Raw genomic sequence first — 22,401 nt, 5'->3', positions numbered from 1 at the left:
CCTTCGGTGCACTTTTTCACACCTCCTCGCCCGATATTACACACAATCCTGTCAACGTCATAACACCTCGTCGCAACAAACAGGACATTCAAATAACAGACCTGCTCCTCCGCATTGCGCCTCTGCATCCTTCGCTGTTCACACACATTGCGACCACAACCCTTACCACTTCACACCAGACACTCTTCAACCTCTTCCGCTCGAGTCAGAAAGTCCATCTCCCTTGCTTCCCGTCGCAAGAAACTTTTGTGTGACTACGACACACCCAGTCTTATATCTTTGACGCAAAGAAGAAGAAAAGAAAAAGACCTCAGCCAAAATGTCTTCCAACGTTCTCGCCGCCAAGGACGTCAACGCCCCCTTCGCCATCGCCGACCAGACCGCCGTCAAGGGCGACGTCAAGAGCATGGAGTACCACCGCCAAGTTCTCCAGAACAAGATGGAGCAGGAGAAGTACGTGCCTTCGCCGCCGCGCGACCACCCAGTCCAATGCAAACAGGGACTCGTCCTAACAAGCGACACCCACAGGTCCCAGCAGTACATCTCACCTTCCGACAACATCATGAGCCCCTGCTCCGCCAAGCTCAACGCCCTGCGCAACAAGCAGATTGGCAAGTGAGTATTGACGCTTTCTCCTCAAAACTACACTCTCTTCCGGGCTGTGCTGACACAAGCCGCAGGGTCAAGCCCAAGTCGCTCTTCGCGCAGGCATCGTCTAAGAAGCTCGATGGCGACGCCCTGTTCGGCGCCAAATCTCGATCCATCCCCAAGGTCAACGACTCCTGAGCACACATGTCCCCTCATGCGTGTCTTTTGCGATTGTTTATGACTCGGGTATCGGTTTTGGGAAAGGTCACGACGGTTCGGTTCTGGGGCGATTACTTCCTTGTGTTTTTTTTTTCGTCGTCCCTTAGAGAGGGGATACTTTCTCCGTTTTTTGCCTATCCCTGCGAGAGGGTATTGTCATTGGCGTTCAGGGCTTAGGGGATCATTGGCCTACCAAGGCGTGTTAGGATAGAGAGAAGGATCACGACACGAAACGAACAAACTCTCGAGGGCTTCCTCTCCTTCCTTCCAGAGGAGGCCCTTTTCTCTCAGGCAATGTATTTACGGGCCTTTATTGATTAGCCTGGCTGCCGGCAAGGCGAAGAAGATACAATCATCTCCCTTTCCCTACCACCTACTTCATACCATGTGAACCGCTCTATGCTTTCCATGCGCTCACAATTTCGACAACATCCTCGTCCGCCACCAAGTGACTCAGGCCCACCCGCTGCGGCACATGCCTCGCGCTCGCGCCCCACACGAGCGCGTACTTGAACGTCTCCTTGAGCGTCCTGTGAATCTGGTCGCACACGTCCTCGATGGTGCTGTTGCTCCGCACAATGAGCGCCTCGCCAAAGTCGGGCTCGACGCCCTTACGCTTCGTGTAGATGCGGATGAGCCGCAGCTCGTCCCAGCACCGGTCGACGACGTCCTGGATGCCGAGGTCGAGCTCGCAGCTCATGACGACCGTGTGCGGCTCGCGCGCGAGCTTGTCGAGAAAGTCGAGCGACACCGAGTCGATCTTGTTGTAGACGTAGAGGCACTTGATGTACTTGCGGTGGTCCTTCATGATGACGTCGATGAGGTCGTCGACCGTCGCATTCTCGTCGCGCACGAGCACCTCGCAGTTGAGGATCTTGTAGTCGCGCAGGATGTTGTAAAGCATCTTCTCGTCGAGGCGCTTCGGCGGGTTCTGGAACGTTATCTTCATGCCACCGGCCTGCTTGATCTTGAGGTAGATGTTTCTGCGGCACGCCCAGTCAGCGCCGGTCCAGCACGATGACATAGCCTACCTGGGCGAAAATCGTTAGCGGGCGCCGTGGGGGGTTCACATACGGTGGCTCGCGGTTGAGACGGATGCCGACAGCTTCCAGCTCAGCCTCGAGCAGCGCGCGCTGCTCGGCGCGCTTCGTGGCGTCCAGCACCATGAGGATCATGTCGCTCGTCTTGGCCGCCGAGATGACCTGTCGTCCTCTGCCCTTGCCCTCGGCGGCACCCTCGATGATACCCGGCAGATCGAGCAGTTGGATCTCGGCGCCGCCGTACTCGAGCACGCCAGGAATGGCCGTCAGGGTCGTGAAGGAGTACGCCGCGACCTCGGACCTCGTCTTGGTGACTTTGGATAAGAATGTGGACTTTCCTACAGATGGAAAACCGACGAGTGCGATTCGGGCGTCACCACTTTTGCTGACGTCGAAGCCTGCTCCTCCGCCACCGCCGGCGCCTGGGCCGGGCTCGAGGAGTTGTGCTCGGAGACGGGCAAGTTTACTGGTATTGTCAGCCGAAACTGCCTCTCCTTGGTCGGATGCTGCCGTACCCCTTCAGAAGACCCAGATGATACTCTGCATGTCACTTTCATTACTATGCGATTACATCGTTGGGCATGTCAAAGTAAGCGTACCAGTTGCCTTGTTCTCTGTCCGCAGTTAGCAATCGTCTGTCTTTGGAGTTCCCAGTATCCTATTTTCGAGCATCTCAACAGGGTTGAGATCAGCGGTACCAAGATGTGAAATATTGAGCATGTCACGTCACATATGAGCAGGAGCTTACTCTGTGTTTTCCTCATCTCCTCCTCGATCCTGTTCTCAACATCAGCCCTCGAGCTTCACCGTACTGGTCGACTGTCTCACTCCTTGATCTTCTCCGTAATGTTGACCATATTGTCGGCAGCGAGGTTTCACTCGACTTGTCCGATTCTAATTGTGAGTTTGAAGTCGGAACGTCGTAAGAGTTGACAAAACGTCAACGCTGATATGGCGTCGAGCGATGCCTCGAAGGTCTCCCAGAAGATCGGCCCTCAATTTACAGGCCTGATTGAAAACTCTGCGTCGGATTGGGCGTCTTGAGAAGAAGCTCGAGTGTGATGAGCTTGTCGTTGACATGAAGCGCACAATGATCGACCAGAAGACTTCGTGAGGTTCATCCAAGGCGGGGCACTCACTGGCAGCCCACCCACACTGACGAGGGGCAGCGCGCCCAGACAAAAAGTCCGGATGCGATTTGGGAGAGAGCTTATCTTATCGCGATAAGATTTTCAATGCGGCGCGACCAGCCTCGCCCAAACGTCAGTCCGATCAATCTGCACGCAAGCACGAGCCTCGACATCAGAGCATCGACAATCCCGAGCAACGAGCTCTTTGCACGAACACGTCCGCAAGATCAACTCAACTCCCCGATTTCAAAATGTCAGACGAAGAGGTCGCTGTTGTCCCCGCGCAAGGCGACGACGCGCAAGATGCTACCGAGACGGCCCTGACGACCACGGGCACCGAAGTCGCCGCGCCGGCGGAGCGCAAAGTCAAGAAGATCATCAGGAAGAAGAGGCGTCCGGCGCGTCCTCAGGTCGACCCCTCCTTCATCACGTCCGAGCCGCCGCCGCAGACGGGTACCATCTTCAATATCTGGTACGCTCTGTTCCACTCTCCCTCGTGACCACCGAAGGCGCGTCGCTGACATGCAGTCTCTAGGTACAATAAATGGTCTGGTGGCGACCGCGAGGACAAGTACCTCTCGAAAACGCACGCCAAGGGTCGCTGCAACGTCGCAAAAGATACGGGATACACAAGAGCCGATAAGGTGGTCGGCAGCTTTTTCTGCCTGTTCTTCGCCCGGGGCATCTGCCCCAAGGGCCAGGACTGCGAGTACCTGCACCGGTTGCCTGGCATTCACGACATCTTCAACCCGAACGTCGACTGCTTTGGCCGGGACAAGCATTCCGATTACAGAGACGACATGGGAGGTGTCGGAAGTTTCATGAGGTGAGCATTGTCGAACCTGCGACGTAGCGCAAACTGACATGGGACAGGACGAATCGCACGGTCTATGTTGGCAGGATACACGTCAGCGACGACATTGAAGAGGTTGTTGCCAGGCACTTTGCGGAATGGGGCCAGATTGAGCGCAGTAAGTTTTACTCGCCAAGAACCGGCTCAGCAGTGACTAATTCGACCAGCGCGCGTCCTCAACACCCGCGGCGTCGCCTTCGTCACATACAGCAACGAAGCCAACGCGCAATTCGCAAAGGAGGCTATGGCCCACCAGTCCCTCGACCATGACGAAGTCCTGAACTTGCGCTGGGCGACAGCTGACCCTAACCCCATGGCACAAGCTCGCGAGGCGCGCCGCATCGAGGAGCAGGCCGCTGAGGCTGTGCGCAGGGCGCTCCCGGCTGAGTTCGTCGCCGAGATTGAGGGCAAAGATCCCGAGGCCAGGAAGCGGAGGAAGATCGAGAGCAGCTACGGACTGGAGGGATACGAGGCGCCTGATGAGGTACACTTTGCGCGTGGTGCCAACGCCGTCAACCCGGTCGGCCGACAGGGGTACGAGCTGGAGCAGCAGCAGCAGGCCTTTCTCCTCGAGAATAATGGTGCCGTGCAGGAGCAGCAACAACTGGCTCTGCCGGCACCGGAGCAGCAGCAGGCGGTCGGCATCTTCTCCGGCAGCACCTTGGCTGCTCTGAACTCGGCCAGAATCTCAGTCGCTGCTCAGAAGCCGAAGGCGGCGGCGGCTGCCGGGCCCCTTGTGGGTTATGACAGCGACAGCGATGAGTAGGTGGTTTCCGGTGTACAAGATGTCTAATATAAGCGGCTGTATGATACCCATCTATGTTCTATTCGTGGCAGTGACGTTGTACACGTTGTATCATGACGATGTATAAACACATCCTCAAAAGAGCTGGTCCATCCTCGCACCCTATCTATGTGTTCTAGCTGTTGAAAATTCGCGAATAGAGTAGCTCGTGCCTCCCGATCCACAGGTCCATGATGGGCATCGTCTGCCCCGCCTCCTCCACCGGTGTCGCCCACTCCCTCTCGATAGCCGCGGCGATCATCCTCGGCACGTCACCGCTACCCAGCACCTTTTGTGCCTGGTACGGTCCGAACATGCTCGCGCGCACCGCGGCAGACACGAGCGCCTTGACGTGGCTGAGCATGAAGACGTACGCCGTCTGGTGCAGCGTGAGGCCGACGAGGCTTGCGACTGCGCCAAAGAGAGGGGCGAGATGGGCGTGGGCTGCTGGTGGCAGGTCATTACATGCTCCCGCTGGCGTCTTTGCGGAGGAAGAGGAAGACGATGCGGAGTTGCTGGCTCGTAATAACGCGGCGTAGGGCTTCAGAGCCTCAACAGCATGGTGCGGCAGCGAGGAGGCGAAGCTGCGTTCCCAGATGGACAGCAGGGCGCGACCCTGGGCGATAGAGGCACGACGGCCGACGGTGCAGATGATGGCGGCATCGAGGGTGTCGTCGAGAGTGGCCAGCGCAGAGGGGTCGCGGTACGCGGCAAGGACAAAGGGCAGTGTGGTCGAAGCGTAAGAGGAGATTGACTCGGGCAGGAAGACGCTGAAGGTGGCAGAGTTGCGTGGCGTATGTGCCAGATAAGATTCGAGACCGCTGCTGAAGGCGAAGGAGCCGAGTGGCAGGGCTGAATCGGAGAGCAAGAGAATGTAATGATTTGCTGAGGAGAAAGCGTCTGGTACGGTTGTGAGTCAATGACTTGAGTTGCTCGTGAGCGCTTCACTCACTGAGCGGAATTTCAGAAGGTCGATGAACGAGGGTCGTCTCAATCTTGGCCTTTTGCTGGAGCCGTTGCCTCGCGGCGGCCAGTTTGGCCTCGAGCTCTGCTATCTCATGCTGGGTATCCTCAATGGACTCATCGTGTTCTGAATCCATGGAGCGGTTGCTGGTACAGGGAGTGCCTTATCATGTCCTTGATTGGAGAAGTCATCTTTTGCCGGACTCGGACATCAGATCGAGGGTCTCCGTGTAGAGGAAGCTTTCGGGTGGTGCATTAGCGGCGCGATAGCGGCATGCCCACTAAAAACCGACCAATGTGATGCAAAGGGCCGCCGTAGACGTTCGGGGTCTGTACTCGGCGTCTGGCATCATAGATGAGCCCATCCTGACTTGACATCGACTTTCGCTTCAACCACCTCAATACAAGTCAATTCAGTGTTTGAAACGACGAGAAACGTTCCTTCATTTTGTACACATTGATTTCAGCGTCATCAACACAAACCCCAACATAGTCCTCTCTTCTTGATCATCTCAAGGTCGGCGAATGGTATCCCACCACGCGCCTGGTCACTTGTCACACGACAAACCACCCAGAGCTCCAGCAACCACGCAAAATGCCTTCACACAGCCCATTGCAAACCACCGAGGCCAATGAAGCCGCATGGGAGGCTACGAGGGGCGCAGTCGCTGGCGCTGCGAGATGGGGACTCGTCGCTGCTGTCTTTGGTGGTGCCGCACAGTACTTCTCGCCATTGTACCGAGGCATGACAATTCAGTTCAAGATGTAAGTCAAGAGCCTTCCCCTGAGCCCATGATCCAGGCGATTTAACCTTGCCCAGCTACATTCAAATGTCGGGCATGGTGTTTGGTAGCATGATCGAGGCCGACTCGCGGTTACGAGAGTACGAGGCCCGCATGAGGATGCAGCGGCGCATCCTGAGAGACCGGGCAAAATGGAAGGAACTTGAGGACTCCTATGCGGAGCCAGAGCCCAAAAAGAGCGACAATTGAGGTAGAGAGTCATGTCTAGAAAGGTCAACGATTGAGTCATATCGAAGAGCCACATTATGGACCTGTTTTTGGAAACCTCTGTACAATATCATAACCGTTGATCCCTGGATTTTGGTGTATCACCCTCAACCCCGAGGCCCAGTCCAACGCCGATTCATGCATTTCATCACATCCACTGCCTAGTTCGCCTGTATTGGCGCTCATTTGGTCGCCACCTCGAACCGCTTCGGATCCATGTTGATCTTGCAAAGCCGGACCACGCACCCGCTCAGCTGTAGCAGCGTCTGCACGCCCTCCAACACCTTCATGTGCGTGAAGCCAATCTCCTTGATGAATTCGAGCTTCGAATGCTCGCTCAGCGTTGGGATCGTCTTTGTGACCTTGAACATGGTGCTAATGATGTCGTGGCTTGAGTAGCCTAGGTCCCACAGCTCCCGTAGGATATCCAACGCAGAGTTGACGTTTCCCTCGTAGCAAGCCTTCAGCATCGCCTGCACCTTGACAGGATGCGGGCTGTCCACAATCTTGAAGACGTTGTCTCCACTGACGAAGCCAAAGCCCGAAAAGGTACTCTGCAGGTTGTTGATCGCTTGTCTCATGTCTCCCTCGGCGGAGAATACCAGTGCCGCCAGTCCGTCGTCGCTGTACTGCACACTCTCTGCCTCGATGATCTGCATGAGCCTCTTGACGACTTGCGCGTCCGTCAGTCGACCGTAGCGCAGGATCGCGCATCGCGACTGCAGCGGCTCGATGATCTTGTTGGACTGGTTGCAGGCGAAGGCGAAGCGGGTCGTGTTGGAGTAAATCTCCATCGTGCGGCGGAGAGCCTGTTGCGCGCCCGATGTCATACTGTCGGCCTCGTCGAGGATGACGAGCTTGTGGCGGCCCTGGGGGAGGGTGACTTTCTTCTGAGCGAAGCCCTTTATGCGGTTGCGGACGACGTCGATGCCTGGAGCCGGCTGTTAGTGACGTGCAGAGCTTGAGAGGGGGGCTTAGGCACGGCGTACCTCGCTCGTCACTGGCGTTCAGTTCCAACACTGCCTCTTTGTACGACTCTCCGAGCAGTTGCCGTGCCAGGCAGAGCACGCTCGTTGTCTTTCCGATACCAGGCATGCCCGAGATGATGACATGCGGCATGTTGCCCTCCTTCGCAATAATCTTCAATCGCTCGATCGTTTCCGTGTTGCCGACGACATCATCGAGGAATACCGGGCGATACTTTTCGACCCTGCAAGCATCGTCAGCTTCCTTAAGCTTGTTGCGGGGGGTTCTGATTCTCAGTTACCAAGGGAGCTCGTATGTTGGAGCGCCATTAGCAGTTGTTGAGACTGCTGTCGTAGCGACTGATAATGACGACTCTCCCGCTTCCTCCAGCTTTTGCACGTTCTTCTGGGCCGGCATCGTGTTGTATCCGTCGGTTGATTTCTTGGTCAGGAGGCTGCACGAGAACCCGCTGAGCACTGAAGAAAGTCCGTGGCATGGTAGGCACTTAACGCGAAGGGAGGACGACGCGAAGACACGCGCACGCGCTAGACCCTATTCGTACAGACGCCCCACCACAGCTTCAATCCCCATCGACATGAACTTGCGGTGATGCTATGCGCTCACAGTGTACCAACACATACATCACTCACAAATCACACCAACATGTGAACCTGAATATTCGACGTCATATTCCTTAATTCATTGAAATCCATGATGCTTTTGGCTATCTGCTTCAATCATCATCCAGGTCGACCGCACGCTTCTTCGCCTTTCCGTTCTTCGGGCCACCCTTGAAGTGCTTTTTGCTCGACATGATCTGCACGTCCTTCGGGTCCAGCCCATTCTCCAGCGCGACGATCGCTCTGGCTTTCCTGCCGCTCAGGGTCTTGGGTCCTGCTTTGCCTTGTTGAGAGTACTGGTGGCTGAAAGGCATCTTGAGATGACCTGAGCTACTGCTGCCAGGGCCGAAGAAGCCGCTATCGATTTGCTTCGACTTGGGACCCGCAGGCAACGGTACAAACTCAGAGGCCATGGTTGATTCGTCGTCTCCCGCAATGCTCAGGTCCTCCATCACAGGAACGAGATGGCCGCGGCGGTGCTCGGGCAGGTGCTCGTCGTCGTAGAGCTCGGAGTTGAACTCCTTGGCATCGACCGTGTTCGGGGGAGGCTGGCAGAACAGGAGCTTGCCTGCAACGTAGTCCTTGAGGATGTATCGTGCAGCTCTTGACTCGTCGGGCTGTCCAAGACCCTGCGTCTGGTATCCACGCGCCCTAGCGTACGCCCTCAAAAGCTCTGAGGCAGTGGGCTTGCCGGTACCGCCCTCTTCGAGCGCCCGCGTCCTGATGGTGATGCCATACACGGCCTCGAGGAAGTGCTTGGGTATCCTGAGAGCGACGAGGCCAGCGGGGCCGGTGAACTCTCTCAACTGGTCGATGGGGAGGACACCGTTGCAAACAAGATCGGCCTTGGTGTTGGCGAAGTTGGGGAACACGAGACCTGGGCAATCGCAGAGAATAACCTTCTCACTGAGGTGGATGGTCTGGAAATGCTTGGTCTTTCCGGGTGTTGAGGAAACAGACACCTTCTTGGCGCCGATGAGGGCGTTGATGGTGGATGACTTTCCGACGTTCGGGTAGCCGACGAGACCGACCGAGAGCTTGTGATCCGGTGCTGGTAGGAAAGGGGTCAGCGGTTCTTCTCGTCATTCGTACGCTTCGTGGCGAACTTACCGGCGTCCTTCGGCGCGTGGCTCAGGAAGATATCCTCCAGCTCCTCAACCGTCAATATCCTGATATCCTCATCGTCAACTTCGACGTCTGCCTCTTCTCCAGCCTCCTCTTCCTCCTCGCTCGACTCCTCAGACTCGTCCTGCTGCTCGCCTGCCTCCCGTTGCGGGGCTTTGGAGCTCGCGTCCTGCGACTCAGCCTCGGCCTCTGCCTCCTCTGCCTCGAGAGCCTCTTTCGCCAAAAAGGCTGAGAAGAACTTGTAGGCAATACCAGTCTCCTTCAGGTATTTCGCCCAGATCTTGCGTTGCTTCACAGTCATCATGTCGGCCTTGTTGATGAGCAGCAGGTTCTCCTTCCTCTTATCGACAGCCTTGACGTAGCTGTCAAGATCGTCGGATCGGAAGAGGAGAGGGTTACGAGCATCGACAATCTGCACGATGAGATCGGACCTCTCAATGACACGCCACAGTTGCCTCCACACCTCGAGATTTCGCTCAAACGGAGTCATAAGCAAGTCGTTGTTCTCTTGGAGCTCAGCAAGGCCCCGGCGCCAATCCAAGAAGCTCTCGCGCTCGAGGGTGTCGAGCTGCTCGGGTGTCGTGGACTCGTCCCACTTCGGTCTCCTCGGCACCGTCAACTTGCCCTTGTGAGCCCGCTGCTTGCCCAAGACGTCGCGCTCCTCGGCGCCAGAAAGGAGGTAAGGGTTCTTCTGGTCAGTGTGGATGATCTTGATGTTACTTGTCTTCTCAGCAGTGAAGTCAGTTCCGGCGAGCTCAGCCGTCGCCAGGAACTCGTCGAGAGCGCCCTGCTCAGTGACGGATCGCATCTTGACCCATGACGCCTCCTTCTTCTCATTCGTGACGTACTAGGACCCATGTGAGAATGTATTGCCGACTGATGCGCATGGGTACTTACCTCCTCTCCAGTCGCATGGTTGATACGCGTGATGGCGGAACCCCTCTTCCGGTCCTGGCCGTTTCCTTTGCCGAAACGGTCATTCATGAGGGTGTTCCCCAGACCGAGGGTATTCTTCTTCGCTTTCGGCATCTTGAGATCGATCAAAGGCAACAGACTCAAGTAATATGACTATTGTCGATGGTGGTGAAAGGGTTGGGTTCAGCAGAGCGGTCGAGGATGAGTCGCCGTTCGTACCTGATGTTGCCCCGCTGAATAATGCGACGCGGGGCAAATTTTCTGTTTCGACGTCATTTGTCCATGTTCGCACTGTTTTACAGCACAAAGGAACACCAGAAGCACAGTGCTATCGCTCAGCCTTGGGGGTGATTAGATAAACCCCACCATCAGGGACTTTTCCATTCCCAAATTTTGGATCGGGAATTTGGAGCGACTGACAAAACCACTAATCTTGTGTGCTGGTTGATGCCCAAGAGCGAGAAACACGCAAGTTCGTCGCACATTTCACGTCAGGCGCTGTCGAAATTCGATCCTTTAAACAGCAAAGTCCGAGAACAACATTATCAACATGGCGAAGGGAAAGTGGATGTGAGTCAAACCTAACCCCGCGCATGGTCGGCGAGAACAAATACTCATGTTCCACCATCAGTGACAAGAAGAGTGCGCAGCACTTCACACTCGTCCACCGGCCTCAGAATGATCCTCTGATCAACGACGAAAATGCGCCTTCCATGGTGTTCAACCCGACTCCTCAGCGCGGCGAGACCTCTACATCCGCCCGATCGAAGACCAAGCACCTTGATGACCTGGCCTCAGAATTCGGTTCCGATATTTCGGGCATCCGTCAGAACGAGGGTGAGGCCGCCGAATACGGCATCTACTACGATGACTCCGAGTACGACTACATGCAGCACATGCGCGACCTGAACACGGGTGCTGGCGAGGCCGTGTGGGTCGAGGCGGAGGCACCTAAGAACCAGGGCAAGGGAAAGCAGACCCAGTCACTCGAGGATGCGATCCGCGGGCTCGATGTCAAGGACGACCCCAGCTCGCTCGGTGACGATGCGCGCTTTGCGCAGGGTCTGCCAAAGGCCAACTACCAGTCTCAGCAGGACGTCCCTGACGCTATTGCTGGTCTTCAGCCCGACATGGACCCGCGTCTTCGAGAGGTTCTCGAGGCCCTTGACGACGAGGCTTATGTCGAAGAAGACGACGACATTTTCCAGGAGCTGGCAAAGGACGGACGGGAGATTTCTCAGTACGAGTTTGAGGATCAGTTCGGCGAGGAAGACGACGGCTGGGAGTCGGACCACACGGCCAAGCCGAACAAGGAGTACAACGACGATGTTGTACCTGAGCTCGTCACCGTAGATGGCGCAGAGCCTACGACGGCTGATCAGAACGAGGACTGGCTGGAGGATTTCAAACAGTTCAAGAAGGACCAGAAGAACCCTGGCGTCAAGCCTCGTGGTGCGGCAGTGGATCCGTCTGAAGTTCAGTCGTCTATGTGGACCACGACAACGATGGGCGGTCGTCGCAAGAAGCGCAAGGGAGCGCTGACCAACCCTTCGTCTTACTCGATGACTTCGTCGTCCATGGTCAGGACGGAGCAGTTGACCCTCCTGGACGCCAGGTTTGACAGGATAGAGGAGGAGTACACAAGCGAGATGGGCGGAGGGGACGACCTTGGCTCTGTTTCAGCCGTGTCCGCCATGTCGAGTGTGCAAGGTGAGACTCGTAACGATTTGGACAATATTCTGGACGACTTTTTGGGTAAATTCACAAAGCCTGGCAAGCGCACGAACAAGAAGGCGCGGCCCCAGACTGGCCTCGAGCAGCTGGACGAGATCAGGAGGGGTCTGGGACCTGCACGTCTGCGGCCTCAAGGCTACAGGTAATGAAAGACTAGACGGCTACAAAAGCCTCTGTAATGACCTAATGATACCCATTCTTTTCATCTTGAGGTGCTGTTGAGTAGTGTTTGAGAAAGAGGTGAATGTTGTTGTAGCTTGCAAGCCTGGTGATGTACCTACCTGAGAGTAAGGTATCTACCTACCTACCTACCTTACCTACCTACGTAGGCAGGCAGGGATTGAAGAGGGAAGCCTATATGGCCCTGGGAAGTGCATAGGCCGCCTGTGTTCTTCCCAAAAATCCAATCACGACAGAAGATTGTGATGAAACTGAACTCTATAAGAATCGCATCACAAGATCAAGAAACAAAGGAGTGGATGTCACGCGACCCTATCATCTCATCAGATGCAACAATTTGAGAGGACAAGATCAACGTGATAGCAAGGTAAGGTACCTGAGGCACCTCCCAGCTCAGTCCCACCCCACCACAAACCCCGGCACGACCTCTCCAAGTCCACCCCCCTAGCTCCAAGTTCAGGTCGCCTTCAGCCCCCGGGCCGAGCTCCCTCTCAGGGAGTGTCTGGTCTGGTTCAATGGCTCCACTTGCGCGCGAGCTACAGTTCCAGGTGCTACAACATCCAGCCTCGTCACGAAAATCTCCCCGAGTGACGTCCAATCGTTCATCCCCAACCACCGCTTCAACCCATCAACACCACCATCCCACCTTCGGTCGCCGCAGCCTCAAGCCGCGCATCTTCGGCGCACTCGCTCCAAGCGCCGCTGACATCGCAGAGCCCAGCATCACTGGCCTCGATGGCGCGGGCGACGTTCGTTGGGCCAAGCGCAACCGAACGACGACAGAGCGCGACACGATGAACGGTTTCGGAGCCAAGCGACGAGCCGGCAGTCCCGCGGACGGCGCAAGCTCCGACGATGGTCGGAAACGCAAGGGCAACGGTGCCCTCGACCGCAAAAAGAAGGCGACGACGACGAACGGCAAGAACGCGAACACTTCGAAGCCTCGACCATCCAACGTGACCGCTTTTGGCGCCGACACGACCAACTATGACACCGATCCCGGCACCTACGATACCGAAGCAAACAGCACGTATGCCAAGCGAATCTACGAGCAGCTGCGAAAAGACAAAATCCTCCCACCGAAATGGCCGTCCGATCCCGGGAACCCATCGTCCAAGGGCGCCATGGCAAAATACAGAGAGACATCCAAGTCGTATCGCGACCGGGCGCGCGCTTCCTTGATGGCTGCTGGCCTGATTGACGACCCCGACAAGCCAAAACGCCTGGAGGACGCCATTGACTTCAAGGGTATCTGCGAGGATATGTGCCCCAATTTCGAAAAGATCACGCGTATCACCGAGTTTGATGTGCAACATGCCGAAAAGGACCCGCAGACGTCGTTTCCCGTCATCAGCAAGATGGTGAAGAAACTGGCCAGATCGGCGGCAGGCCAGGAAGCTCCCCTACCAATGGACGTTCGATCGACTGCAGCACTCCGCCGGACGCTCGACTATTTGGTGGACGACCTCCTCGAGGACGAAGACAATCTGCCAATGCTGCACGGCTATCTATGGGATCGCACGCGAGCCATTCGACGCGACTTCATCTTCCACTCAAGCATGAGCGCCGAAGAGATGAAGGACCAGGTCTACTGCCTCGAGACGATTGCGCGCTTCCACGTCACTTCGCTGCACCTGCTCTCCCGCCCCGACGTGACGCCAGAGGACTTTTCGGAGCAGCAAGAGATCGAACAGCTCGGCAAAGCATTGCTTTCGCTGATGCACGCCTACGACGACAGCAAGGCGCAAGGCCTTGTTTGCGAAAACGAAACAGAGTTCAGGGCCTACCAGCTTCTCTTCAGCGCCAATCAACCAAATATCCTCGACAACGTCCAGCAGGAATGGGCGAACCCTCGACTATGGAAGGACTCTGACGAGATCAGAACCGCCGTCTCTCTAGTCGAGGCGTTGCAGAGCACTACTGATTTGCACGGCCCTATGGGTACCGCGCCGCACCTGGCGGTGTCAGGAGCCTACAACACGTACTTCAAGATCGTCGAGAACCCCGAAGTGTCCTATACTATGGCCTGTTTTGCGGAAATTCACTTTGGCCAGCTGCGGCGATCGATGCTCAAGACCTTACGGCGAGCTTACTGGAGACCGAAAGTTTTGGCGAGGGACATCACGCCCGCATTGCTAAATACCTTCCTGAGGTTCGACACCGAGGACGAAGCAATTGATTTTGTCGAGGAACACGGGATGAGCTGGGTCCCTCTCGAGGATTCGCCAGACGACGAATACAGACAATACCTGAGGACGACCGATGGTATGGAGTTCCCGCGGCTTCATCACACAACCTCAGAAACCATTGTAGAGAAGAAGCGAGGTTCTCGGAGTCTTTCCGAAGTTATCCACCGCTCAGTATACGAAGATCCTTCAGCAACGGCGGCTTCGAACCGGCCCGGTACTGAGAAGCCCTTCTTGCGGAGTACAGCAAAGTCACAGAGCACGCCTAATGCTTCGGCATTTCAGGGCTTTCAGAAGCCGACAAACGGTTTCGCAACTGCCCAACCAACAGAAACACCCTTCAGCCAAGGTACTATCATCTCTTTGTAGCACATTAATTGAGGCCCTTGACAAAGAAATATGAGACTAACCTGTGTCCTAGTATCATCCAATGGATTCGCAAAAACCAATGACGGGACCACTACAAGTCCATTTTCCGCGCCCTCCTTTGGCCAGCCTTCAAGCACCACCCCTAGCCCTTTTCAAACAACCTCTTCACAACCCGCGGCGCAAAGTCCGTTTGCTTCATTGGGCGCTGCCACGGGACAAAAGCCTCCGCCGCAAGCCTCAGCATTCTCGAGCCCATTCGCCTCTACTCCACAGCTTGCAGGAGGTTCTTCCAACCAGAAGCCATCTCCGTTCGCCAGCCCCTTCGCTCAGCCAGCAGCTACCGTTCAAAAGGCGAAAGAAACGCCCAAGATACCCAGTCCTTTCAGTGCATTCGGGAAACCCACCGAAGTGTCCGCCCCCGCCCCTGTTGATGCCTCCACTCAACCCCCAAACTCGGCGGCATCTCCATTCGGCAGCCCCTTTTCACAAGCCCCGGCAACAACACAACAGCCAAGCCTGTCTTCAAGATCTTCGAGCCCCTTCGCAGGTCTCTCCAAGACTGTGGAAAACCCTACCACTTCATTCGCGGCTCCCCCAGCTGGAGCCGATCAATCAAAGCCTGTTCCGAGTGCCGACGAAGGCCAGGCTGTCTCAGGGCAAACCAAGGCCCCTACACTTCCAGGCACAGCTGCGACATTCAAGACACCGCAGTTGTCGTTCCCACCACCAACGAGCACAGCAGGGACGCCGAAGACTACCTCATCTACACCTTTCTCTTTCCTGCCTGCCACAAGCACTGGGGTGGCGTTGCCCCCAGCAGCTACACTGTCACCTGGCAAGACCGTGTCCCCGTTTCCCAGTGTGACAAGTCCGCCATCGACAACGCCAGCCATCCCGCAAGATGCGGCGATAAAGCAAAAAGTATCCGAGGCGCCCAAGTCTTTGGCTTTAACCCAGCCTGCAGGACCACAGCAAAGTATCTTGGGTGGCTCGACCTCGACTACTCCGCCCGGAATTGCGGCGGCATTTCCAGCCACGGTCGAGGCCACTCCAACATCAGCAGCGGTGCCAGCCCCCACCCAGCCAGCAGCTCCCCCTGCGCCAAAGAGGGACCTTATGGCGGATTTCACGAATTGGTTTGTCAAGGGTGACGAAGGGCTACTGCAAGAGTTTGAGGTCTACATGGTGGAGCAGATTGTCAAAAAGACGTATGACGAGTTTGTCAAGGAAGAAGCAGAGAGGAAACGCAGAGAAGAGGAGGAAAGAGACTTGGCGGAAGCTCGCAAGTTTCAAGTCTACAACCTCAGCGTCAAATTTTTCTACCGTTGGAGGGAAATCGCACGGAAGAACCGTCTACACAGGCGTCGTGTCAAGGATCGGGAGGAATACAAGGCAGCGCTGGCCGAGAAATTCGCCGCCGAGGCGGCGCGGAAGAAGAAGGCGAAGCAAGTCGAAGCCGCTCGACTGGCCGCTCTTCAGCGCAACAAGGGCATCGACGCGGTCGACGAGTTCAGAGACCTGCTTCAGATGCAGAAGGACAAGTCGCAGGACCACGAGGATGCGCTCTGGGCCAGCGGCGTCCTGGCAGGCATACACGATGAACGCGAAGCGATTGCCAGCATCGTCAGACACCACATGCCTCCACCAGCAGCACCGACGCCGAAAAAGTGGAAAAAGTCGCTGCCTCCCAGCAACGTCAGCATCTCTCGGTCTGAATCGGCCAAGCCCGGCAGTGCCAAGACGCAGGCCTTACGGGAGAAGTTCAGCGCCAGCACCAACAACCGCTCGACTTCATTCCGTCGCTCGCTGCCGTCCAGCACCGGCAGCTCTTCTTTCCGGGCGTCTCCGTCGCCGAGCGAACCTTCCAAGCGCCAAAGCAGGGTATCTGATCGTTGGCGCCTAAAGGCTATGGGCCTTGTTACAATGCCAGATGGAACCGCTCTGCCGGAATCGCTCGCCAACTCGATGCGGTATGACGGTGCCAGATACGACGGATGGGGCTCGTTTGGGCTGGACTCAAAGACACATCACCGGAGCCGTAGCACGTCTGCAGATGTCGGGGCCGCCGCCGCCGCTCGCGAGCGCTTCTCGCAATCTTTCCACAACCGATCGGCATCCGAGGCCAAAGGGCCCAGCAGCGCCTCGCCCACCACGATCAAGCGAAAGAGATCAGCCGACGACGAGCAGAGCACATCAGTCGATAGCGACACGAAGAAGAGGAAGGCAGCCGGCAACGCGGATCTCGAGCAGATCCTGCGTGACGCCAAGGAGACGCTGAGCGCCTTGAGGAGCTCGAGGATGGAATTGGACGAAGGCGCTGGCTGGTTCAGGGAGCAGAGCGAGATGATGCAGCAGGAGGAGGCGCTGAGCAGGAGGAGCAGCTCGGCATGGGGCGAGCGGCTATGAGTGAAAGGAGGGGGGAGGGGAGGACTGTACGAGGGACTAGAACGGATTTGCATCGCGTCAGACAAAGCAGGCCAGGCGTTTTGGGAGACGTTGAGCTCCGGGCGGAAACTGGAATGAAAGCACCGGCATACACGCTGGGGAGCGTGATTTATTTTGAAATACCAACACTGTTCGATACATGTCAGCGCATTGTTTACCTTGCTTCATATTGCTATCAGTTCAACTCATGGGTCTTGCATCCTCACTAGACACGGTATCACTCCTCCCTATTTGGTGGGGGAGGTAGATTTGTATGTTTGGTCGACTGTTCATCTCGCTCAATCCCATTACACGCAGCCTTCAGTCGTACAAGAGCAGCTTCATCTACTTGTTCGCTTTCGCTTTCCTGCCGTCCAATCTCCACCCATACAGAAAGAAGCCTCTACCAGCTCTACCTCCTTTTCGGCGACGGCGGCGGCGGGAAAGAAGTCTGCAGCGTCCGGCTCTCCGTCGGGCTCCCGCCCCCCAACGGCGCCGGCACCGGCACGCCTCTCTTCTGCGCCACAGGCGCAATGGACTCCCTGCCGAGCAGAATGTTCAGCACCTGGCCCTGCGGGTGGCTCTGCCTCGGCGGCGACAATGACACGGCGTCGCTTCGCGGCTGGCCGGACTGTGGGGGCCAGCCCCGCTGCGAGAGGAGGGGGCTCGCCGTGGCGCCCGAGAGGAGCGGCGAGCCGTGCGATTCCGCGGCCGGGCTGCGCGGGGGGCGGGGCGGGGCGGAGGCGCCGTACGAGGCGGTGCCTGGGGCGTGGTGTACGGGCAGGAGGGCTGTCGTGGAGCGGGTCGACGACGTCGACGTCGGCGTCGCGTAGTCTGTCGGCGAGGGTTTGTAGAAGGCCGACTGCGCGTGGCTGGGCAGGATGGTGCTCAGGGAGAGGGCGTCCTTGGCGTGGCCCTGCGGCGCTGCTCCGCCTCGCCAGGGCTGGGTGGGCGGCGGGCTTGCGGACGACTGGTTCCAGGCGCTGCTCATGTGTGTCGAGATGGATGGGTTCGAGGTGAGCGCCGCGGCCGGGTCGACAAAGGGCTTCTCGCGCGTGGCCGCCTCCTCTTCCCCGATCGGGAAGAAGGTTGGTGACCTGGGCGTCAGGTGCGTCTGGCAGCGGAACGAGAGCGATGACGCCGGCCGATGGCGGCGGGCTCCTTTCTTTGACATGTTCTGGCTCTCGCGGCGGGCTTTGCGTTTGCGGTGGTGCATGTAGCCGCAGCCGCTGCCGAGGAGGAGCAGCACGAACCCGCCAATGGCGATGCCAACGATTGCTGGAAGCGTAAGCACTGGCGCTTGTTCCGGCTTCTTGGTCTCAAGCGTCGAGGGATCAACGGCCTCTACCGCTGTGGCGCTGAATATTGTGTCGTTCAGGCCGATGAGAGTGCCGGGATTGGGACGTTGTTGGCAACCAGCGTCCAAAGCTATGAGGACTGTGGCACGAAGTGAGCTTGAGACACAAAAGAAATGACCTGGGCTGGTGGCCTACAGTTGGACAATAAGTGATGTTCACCCCCGACCTTGACACAATCAAGGCATCGACCAAATGCATCGGACGTCATGGCCCCTCCATCAGCATCACAGTATCCATACTGCGACGTGCTGTCTAATTCCGATAGGTCGTCGGTCAAGGCATCTTCCAAAGGTCCGCAAGCAGATGAGGTGAGGCAGGGCCCTGAACCGAGGCCGGTCGAATTGGGAAAACCAAATATGCAATGGCCGAGCGTGTATCTGAGGTTGTCTGAAGATCTCAGTAAGTTTCCTGGTGATACAAAGGCAGGGAAGCAGAATCCACTTACACAGGAACCACAGCTGATCACTCTCCGAGGCCGTCTCGAAAGGTGACTCTTGGAGACAGGTCAAGCATTGTTGAAATTTGCGGCCCTTGGCGCCGGACTGATAATCAGAGTCGTCACAGGTGATTTGTTGGGCCTGCGTAGATGATGACTCGGGGTCAGAGCGATCAAGATCATGGCTGTCCAAACAGAATTCGGCGCAGGGTGAGTTTGGCGTGACCTGCAGCGCCAAAACGAATGTAGCCAAAAGAGAGGCGAGGAGCCAGCGAGTGAGGACGGTCATGTCGTTTATCTTGATTTGTTCTGATGCTCAGAGGCAAGAAGAGAAGGTAGAACTCAAATGAATGTTGTTGAAGCAGACTGCCAGAGCCAGCTTCACAAACGAATATTACTTGGTATCGAAAAGGGGTATCTTGGAACGATTCAGGATTAAAGAACGATAGAAGTGAAGAGCAGTGAGAATCAAAACAAAACAACAAGTCCAAAAGGCACGACTCAAACGGGAAGACGGACGACAAACACGAGAAATGACATCCCGCTGTGGCTCGATGACGGGTTCAGCTGGTGATAATATATGCCGCCCGCGTCGGCCATCACACGATCGTCGGCAACCCTGCGGCGCCTGTTTGCTCGATCAAGGCGGGAGGAAACCCGTCACGGCGGGTCACCGCGAGGAGTATCGCGTGACAAGCGCGAGACATGCAGTTCCCGATGGGGAGTAGATGCTCCCCAGCGCGACTCCCAGAGGCTGCTCGTAGGCTGCTGCCGCTCGCAGCAATCGATAGCGGCCGATGTTCATGCAACAGGGGAGCCTTTCGTGATGGCTCGCAAAGCACAAACGCGACCAATGACGGATCGTCAGCGCGAGGAGTGCTACGCCGAGAGGCATCGCAGGAAAGCCCGGCACTTCCTGTCGCTTGCAACAGCAGGCTGCTGCAGAGTCTGACAGGCTGGAGGTTGCCAGTGTAGCGCTGGTAGCCAAGTCACCTGCAGAGTGCTCCAGGCGAAAACATGGTCGCAAGGCCCCGTGGTGGTACAAGCGGTGAGATGGACATCGTCGACGGGCGCTTGCGTGAACAATTGAAGGTTCTGAGCAAGGCCAATGAGCTTTGGGCGTTTCGTCGACGAGTGATGGTGGCGGGGAAACGGGCGCGTAAAATGATCAGCACCCGAGTGGCCCAGACAGAGGCTCTACCGATTTCACACAAACGACACTGGTCTGTCGGCTCTCTGTAGACTGCAGCGACTTTCAATCAAACGGCCCCATGGTGGTACGAGCTTTGTGGACATCGTGTGGAATGGCGGCACGGATCGAGGTGAAGGTCTGAGGTCTACCTTTGTGTTGCCACGACTTGATGTTGCTAGTGCCAGCGGGCCGTGGTCTTCGGCTCCAGCCGAGGCCTGTCCTGACCCACCTCACTCAAGGATCACAGGAATGATGCTCTCCACATGTGGCCGTAAAAGAGTTCTCTGGCCATGACAATGCTTCATGGTCCGTTTGCGATGCACCGAGCTGTAATCCAGCAAGATCCCGATTTCATCTTGCGCAACCTGCTGCAGCAAGTTCGGCCTAGAAGGCCTTGTCGCCAGCACCTTCGACTCGGTGACAAGACATAATCTCTCATATTCGTAAAGACCCTAAATCAGAACCTTCCGATATTATACACCCCACCCATCTCGGAGACTCTGCCCTGCTGCTCGGGGAGCACAATATGTCATCCCAGGCAGGCCGAAAGACATCCCCCTCGCACAACGTTTCTGACCACAATATAGCCCTGGTATGCGCAAGAACATGGCCCCATTCTCTGAGTTGAAGGCTAGTCGCCGCAGCTCGCGCCCTCTCGAGGAACCACTGGTACTGTGCTGTGCCCACCGAGGCTGCGAGACCGATGGTGAAGATCCAAATATCAAACGGCGAAGGATCGAGCTGTTCGTGGTTCTCGATCAGATTCCTGATAACATCGCTCATGATGACAGTATGTGGGTAATATGTTGGTCCCTGAATGATGAACATGTAGAGCGCAGTAGTGTACCGCAGGCATTGGCTCACGGGTGATGGGGCTGTTATCGACGGATCTGGTGATGCCCGCAGAAGGCGATGAACAACAAAACATGTCAGATCGTGAAGTCGTGTCGTCGAAAAATGCACTTGCTCCGCCTGCCGGAAAACACTCCGTAGGCGATCAACAACGTTGCTGACGGCGTAGTCAACCTCGTAGAGGGCGAGATCAACATGATAATCATCAAGGCCTGCTGGCTCAAGCTGCCACTCCGGGATAGGCGGTATGCCGTCCCCAATGCCGGCATCGTCTTGGGTTTCGAATTGCGGGTGGCCCATGATGAGCATCGATGCCCTAGCGGTCTGTCAGTGTGATTCTGCAGTCTTAGTCATATCATGGTGGCAGAAGAACATACCAGCTCACCATCCTTGCCGTGAGAGGGCTGGTCTGCCGGACGGCGTTGATGCCGCCTCTCAGCTGGACCAATCTTTTGACCCCCTCAACGTGCGTGTGGCTCACATCAATGTTGCCTTTACCGTACTGGGTGGGGTATGTGATGTCAGAATAGAAGACGCAGGGACGTTGCACGTGAGAACCGACCTCTATCGTCGCCAGCGTGATGACCGAGTTCATCGTGCCATCTTGTACAGCCAACGACAAGTCCTCGACTTTCCGTCGCAGCAGAGCCACAGAGTCGGCCATCAGAACTTCCGACGACTGGAAGCCCTTCTGAGCGAGCAGCTCCTCGTCTAGACATGCCGTCTGCAGTGACACGTGGAAAAGGGCAGGGTCGCCCAGCGCGAGTGGCCACCAGGAAACGAGGAACGGATTTGATGTTGCGCTCAGGTCCAGGGGATAATATTGGAAAGCGATCTTATTGTGGACTGAAGCTGTGAGCCACCTCGAATGGACGAGTGAGCGTTGAAGCAGCAACGTACGATGTACATACAGCTATGGATGAGACGTTGCACCTGTGCCCTCGGAAGTCTCGTCTGTGGATACGAGTCGAATGGATCCAGAGATCCAAACCTGTAGGTGGTCAACGCGCTAGGGCTACTGGAAGGCCTCGACGCCCATGTCTCCTCTCGGCCGGGCTGCTCGGAGGAGACTGGTGACGCTGTCAAGGGCTCGTTGGCGTAGAGGCATTGGACATTGCGCTTGAGGCAGCGAGAGCAGCGCGGCGTGCGCAGGTCGCAGCTGTGTTTTGATCGTGCGCAGGCAGCACAGGACCGTCGAAGCGTCTGGCGCATCTTGAGTCGAGATGACCCGAGAGAGTGTCACGGGGCAATTCCCAAAAGATGCAGCGTCGATGTCTAAGGTTCGTCACGTCAACGTCGAGCCCCCGGATCTCGAGGAATCATGCGCACCAGGAAGGTGCGTGCCTTGTAAGGTACGTACTCTGACTTGGGCTGGGTCTTGACCCAAAGAGGACTAGACTCCGCAGAGACATGCCGTTGCACTTGGCGAGTCGAAGGCAATCGGAGTCTAGTCCTAA

The 22,401-nt window shown here is 56.7% G+C and overlaps 11 protein-coding genes across 11 annotated transcripts; 6 read left to right on the top strand and 5 right to left on the bottom strand.

Moving 5' to 3' along the window:
* Nucleotides 1–319: 319 nt before the first annotated feature.
* Nucleotides 320–786, top strand: D7B24_007878 (uncharacterized protein; the record flags this gene model as incomplete). The annotated part of the gene is made up of 3 exons (XM_028641981.1): nt 320–453; nt 529–615; nt 681–786. 3 exons carry the CDS (start codon nt 320–322, stop codon nt 784–786), a joined length of 327 nt encoding a protein of 108 aa, XP_028494142.1.
* Nucleotides 787–1,204: 418 nt separating this feature from the next.
* RBG2 (Ribosome-interacting GTPase 2) lies at nt 1,205–2,704 on the bottom strand (the record flags this gene model as incomplete). Its single annotated transcript, XM_028641980.1, has 5 exons — nt 1,205–1,790; nt 1,882–2,313; nt 2,363–2,387; nt 2,596–2,624; nt 2,676–2,704. 5 exons carry the CDS (start codon nt 2,702–2,704, stop codon nt 1,205–1,207), a joined length of 1,101 nt encoding a protein of 366 aa, XP_028494141.1.
* Nucleotides 2,705–3,228: 524 nt separating this feature from the next.
* Nucleotides 3,229–4,596, top strand: CWC2 (Pre-mRNA-splicing factor; the record flags this gene model as incomplete). Its single annotated transcript, XM_028641979.1, has 4 exons — nt 3,229–3,458; nt 3,513–3,803; nt 3,851–3,948; nt 3,998–4,596. The coding sequence occupies 4 exons, from the start codon at nt 3,229–3,231 to the stop codon at nt 4,594–4,596; spliced, it is 1,218 nt and encodes a 405-aa protein (XP_028494140.1).
* Nucleotides 4,597–4,750: 154 nt separating this feature from the next.
* On the bottom strand, nt 4,751–5,714 carry D7B24_007875 (uncharacterized protein; the record flags this gene model as incomplete). Its single annotated transcript, XM_028641978.1, has 2 exons — nt 4,751–5,514; nt 5,567–5,714. 2 exons carry the CDS (start codon nt 5,712–5,714, stop codon nt 4,751–4,753), a joined length of 912 nt encoding a protein of 303 aa, XP_028494139.1.
* A 458-nt stretch (nt 5,715–6,172) lies between these two features.
* Nucleotides 6,173–6,569, top strand: D7B24_007874 (uncharacterized protein; the record flags this gene model as incomplete). The annotated part of the gene is made up of 2 exons (XM_028641977.1): nt 6,173–6,342; nt 6,398–6,569. The coding sequence occupies 2 exons, from the start codon at nt 6,173–6,175 to the stop codon at nt 6,567–6,569; spliced, it is 342 nt and encodes a 113-aa protein (XP_028494138.1).
* A 200-nt stretch (nt 6,570–6,769) lies between these two features.
* RFC2_2 (Subunit of heteropentameric Replication factor C (RF-C)) lies at nt 6,770–7,970 on the bottom strand (the record flags this gene model as incomplete). The annotated part of the gene is made up of 3 exons (XM_028641976.1): nt 6,770–7,518; nt 7,577–7,797; nt 7,855–7,970. The coding sequence occupies 3 exons, from the start codon at nt 7,968–7,970 to the stop codon at nt 6,770–6,772; spliced, it is 1,086 nt and encodes a 361-aa protein (XP_028494137.1).
* Nucleotides 7,971–8,286: 316 nt separating this feature from the next.
* D7B24_007872 (uncharacterized protein) lies at nt 8,287–10,327 on the bottom strand (the record flags this gene model as incomplete). Its single annotated transcript, XM_028641975.1, has 3 exons — nt 8,287–9,224; nt 9,284–10,145; nt 10,196–10,327. 3 exons carry the CDS (start codon nt 10,325–10,327, stop codon nt 8,287–8,289), a joined length of 1,932 nt encoding a protein of 643 aa, XP_028494136.1.
* A 479-nt stretch (nt 10,328–10,806) lies between these two features.
* LTV1 lies at nt 10,807–12,093 on the top strand (the record flags this gene model as incomplete). The annotated part of the gene is made up of 1 exon (XM_028641974.1): nt 10,807–12,093. One exon carries the CDS (start codon nt 10,807–10,809, stop codon nt 12,091–12,093), a length of 1,287 nt encoding a protein of 428 aa, XP_028494135.1.
* A 549-nt stretch (nt 12,094–12,642) lies between these two features.
* D7B24_007870 (uncharacterized protein) lies at nt 12,643–14,682 on the top strand (the record flags this gene model as incomplete). The annotated part of the gene is made up of 1 exon (XM_028641973.1): nt 12,643–14,682. One exon carries the CDS (start codon nt 12,643–12,645, stop codon nt 14,680–14,682), a length of 2,040 nt encoding a protein of 679 aa, XP_028494134.1.
* Nucleotides 14,683–15,798: 1,116 nt separating this feature from the next.
* Nucleotides 15,799–17,088, top strand: D7B24_007869 (uncharacterized protein; the record flags this gene model as incomplete). The annotated part of the gene is made up of 1 exon (XM_028641972.1): nt 15,799–17,088. One exon carries the CDS (start codon nt 15,799–15,801, stop codon nt 17,086–17,088), a length of 1,290 nt encoding a protein of 429 aa, XP_028494133.1.
* A 430-nt stretch (nt 17,089–17,518) lies between these two features.
* On the bottom strand, nt 17,519–22,156 carry D7B24_007868 (uncharacterized protein; the record flags this gene model as incomplete). Its single annotated transcript, XM_028641971.1, has 6 exons — nt 17,519–18,543; nt 18,600–18,851; nt 18,910–19,085; nt 20,670–21,260; nt 21,322–21,655; nt 21,856–22,156. 6 exons carry the CDS (start codon nt 22,154–22,156, stop codon nt 17,519–17,521), a joined length of 2,679 nt encoding a protein of 892 aa, XP_028494132.1.
* Between the last annotated feature and the right edge of the window lie 245 nt (nt 22,157–22,401).

The sequence above is a fragment of the Verticillium nonalfalfae genome (assembly GCF_003724135.2).
Source record: "Verticillium nonalfalfae strain VnAa140/NRRL 66861 chromosome Unknown scaffold_66, whole genome shotgun sequence".
Classification (NCBI taxonomy): domain Eukaryota; kingdom Fungi; phylum Ascomycota; class Sordariomycetes; order Glomerellales; family Plectosphaerellaceae; genus Verticillium; species Verticillium nonalfalfae.
This window is presented reverse-complemented; position numbering and strand designations above follow the sequence as displayed.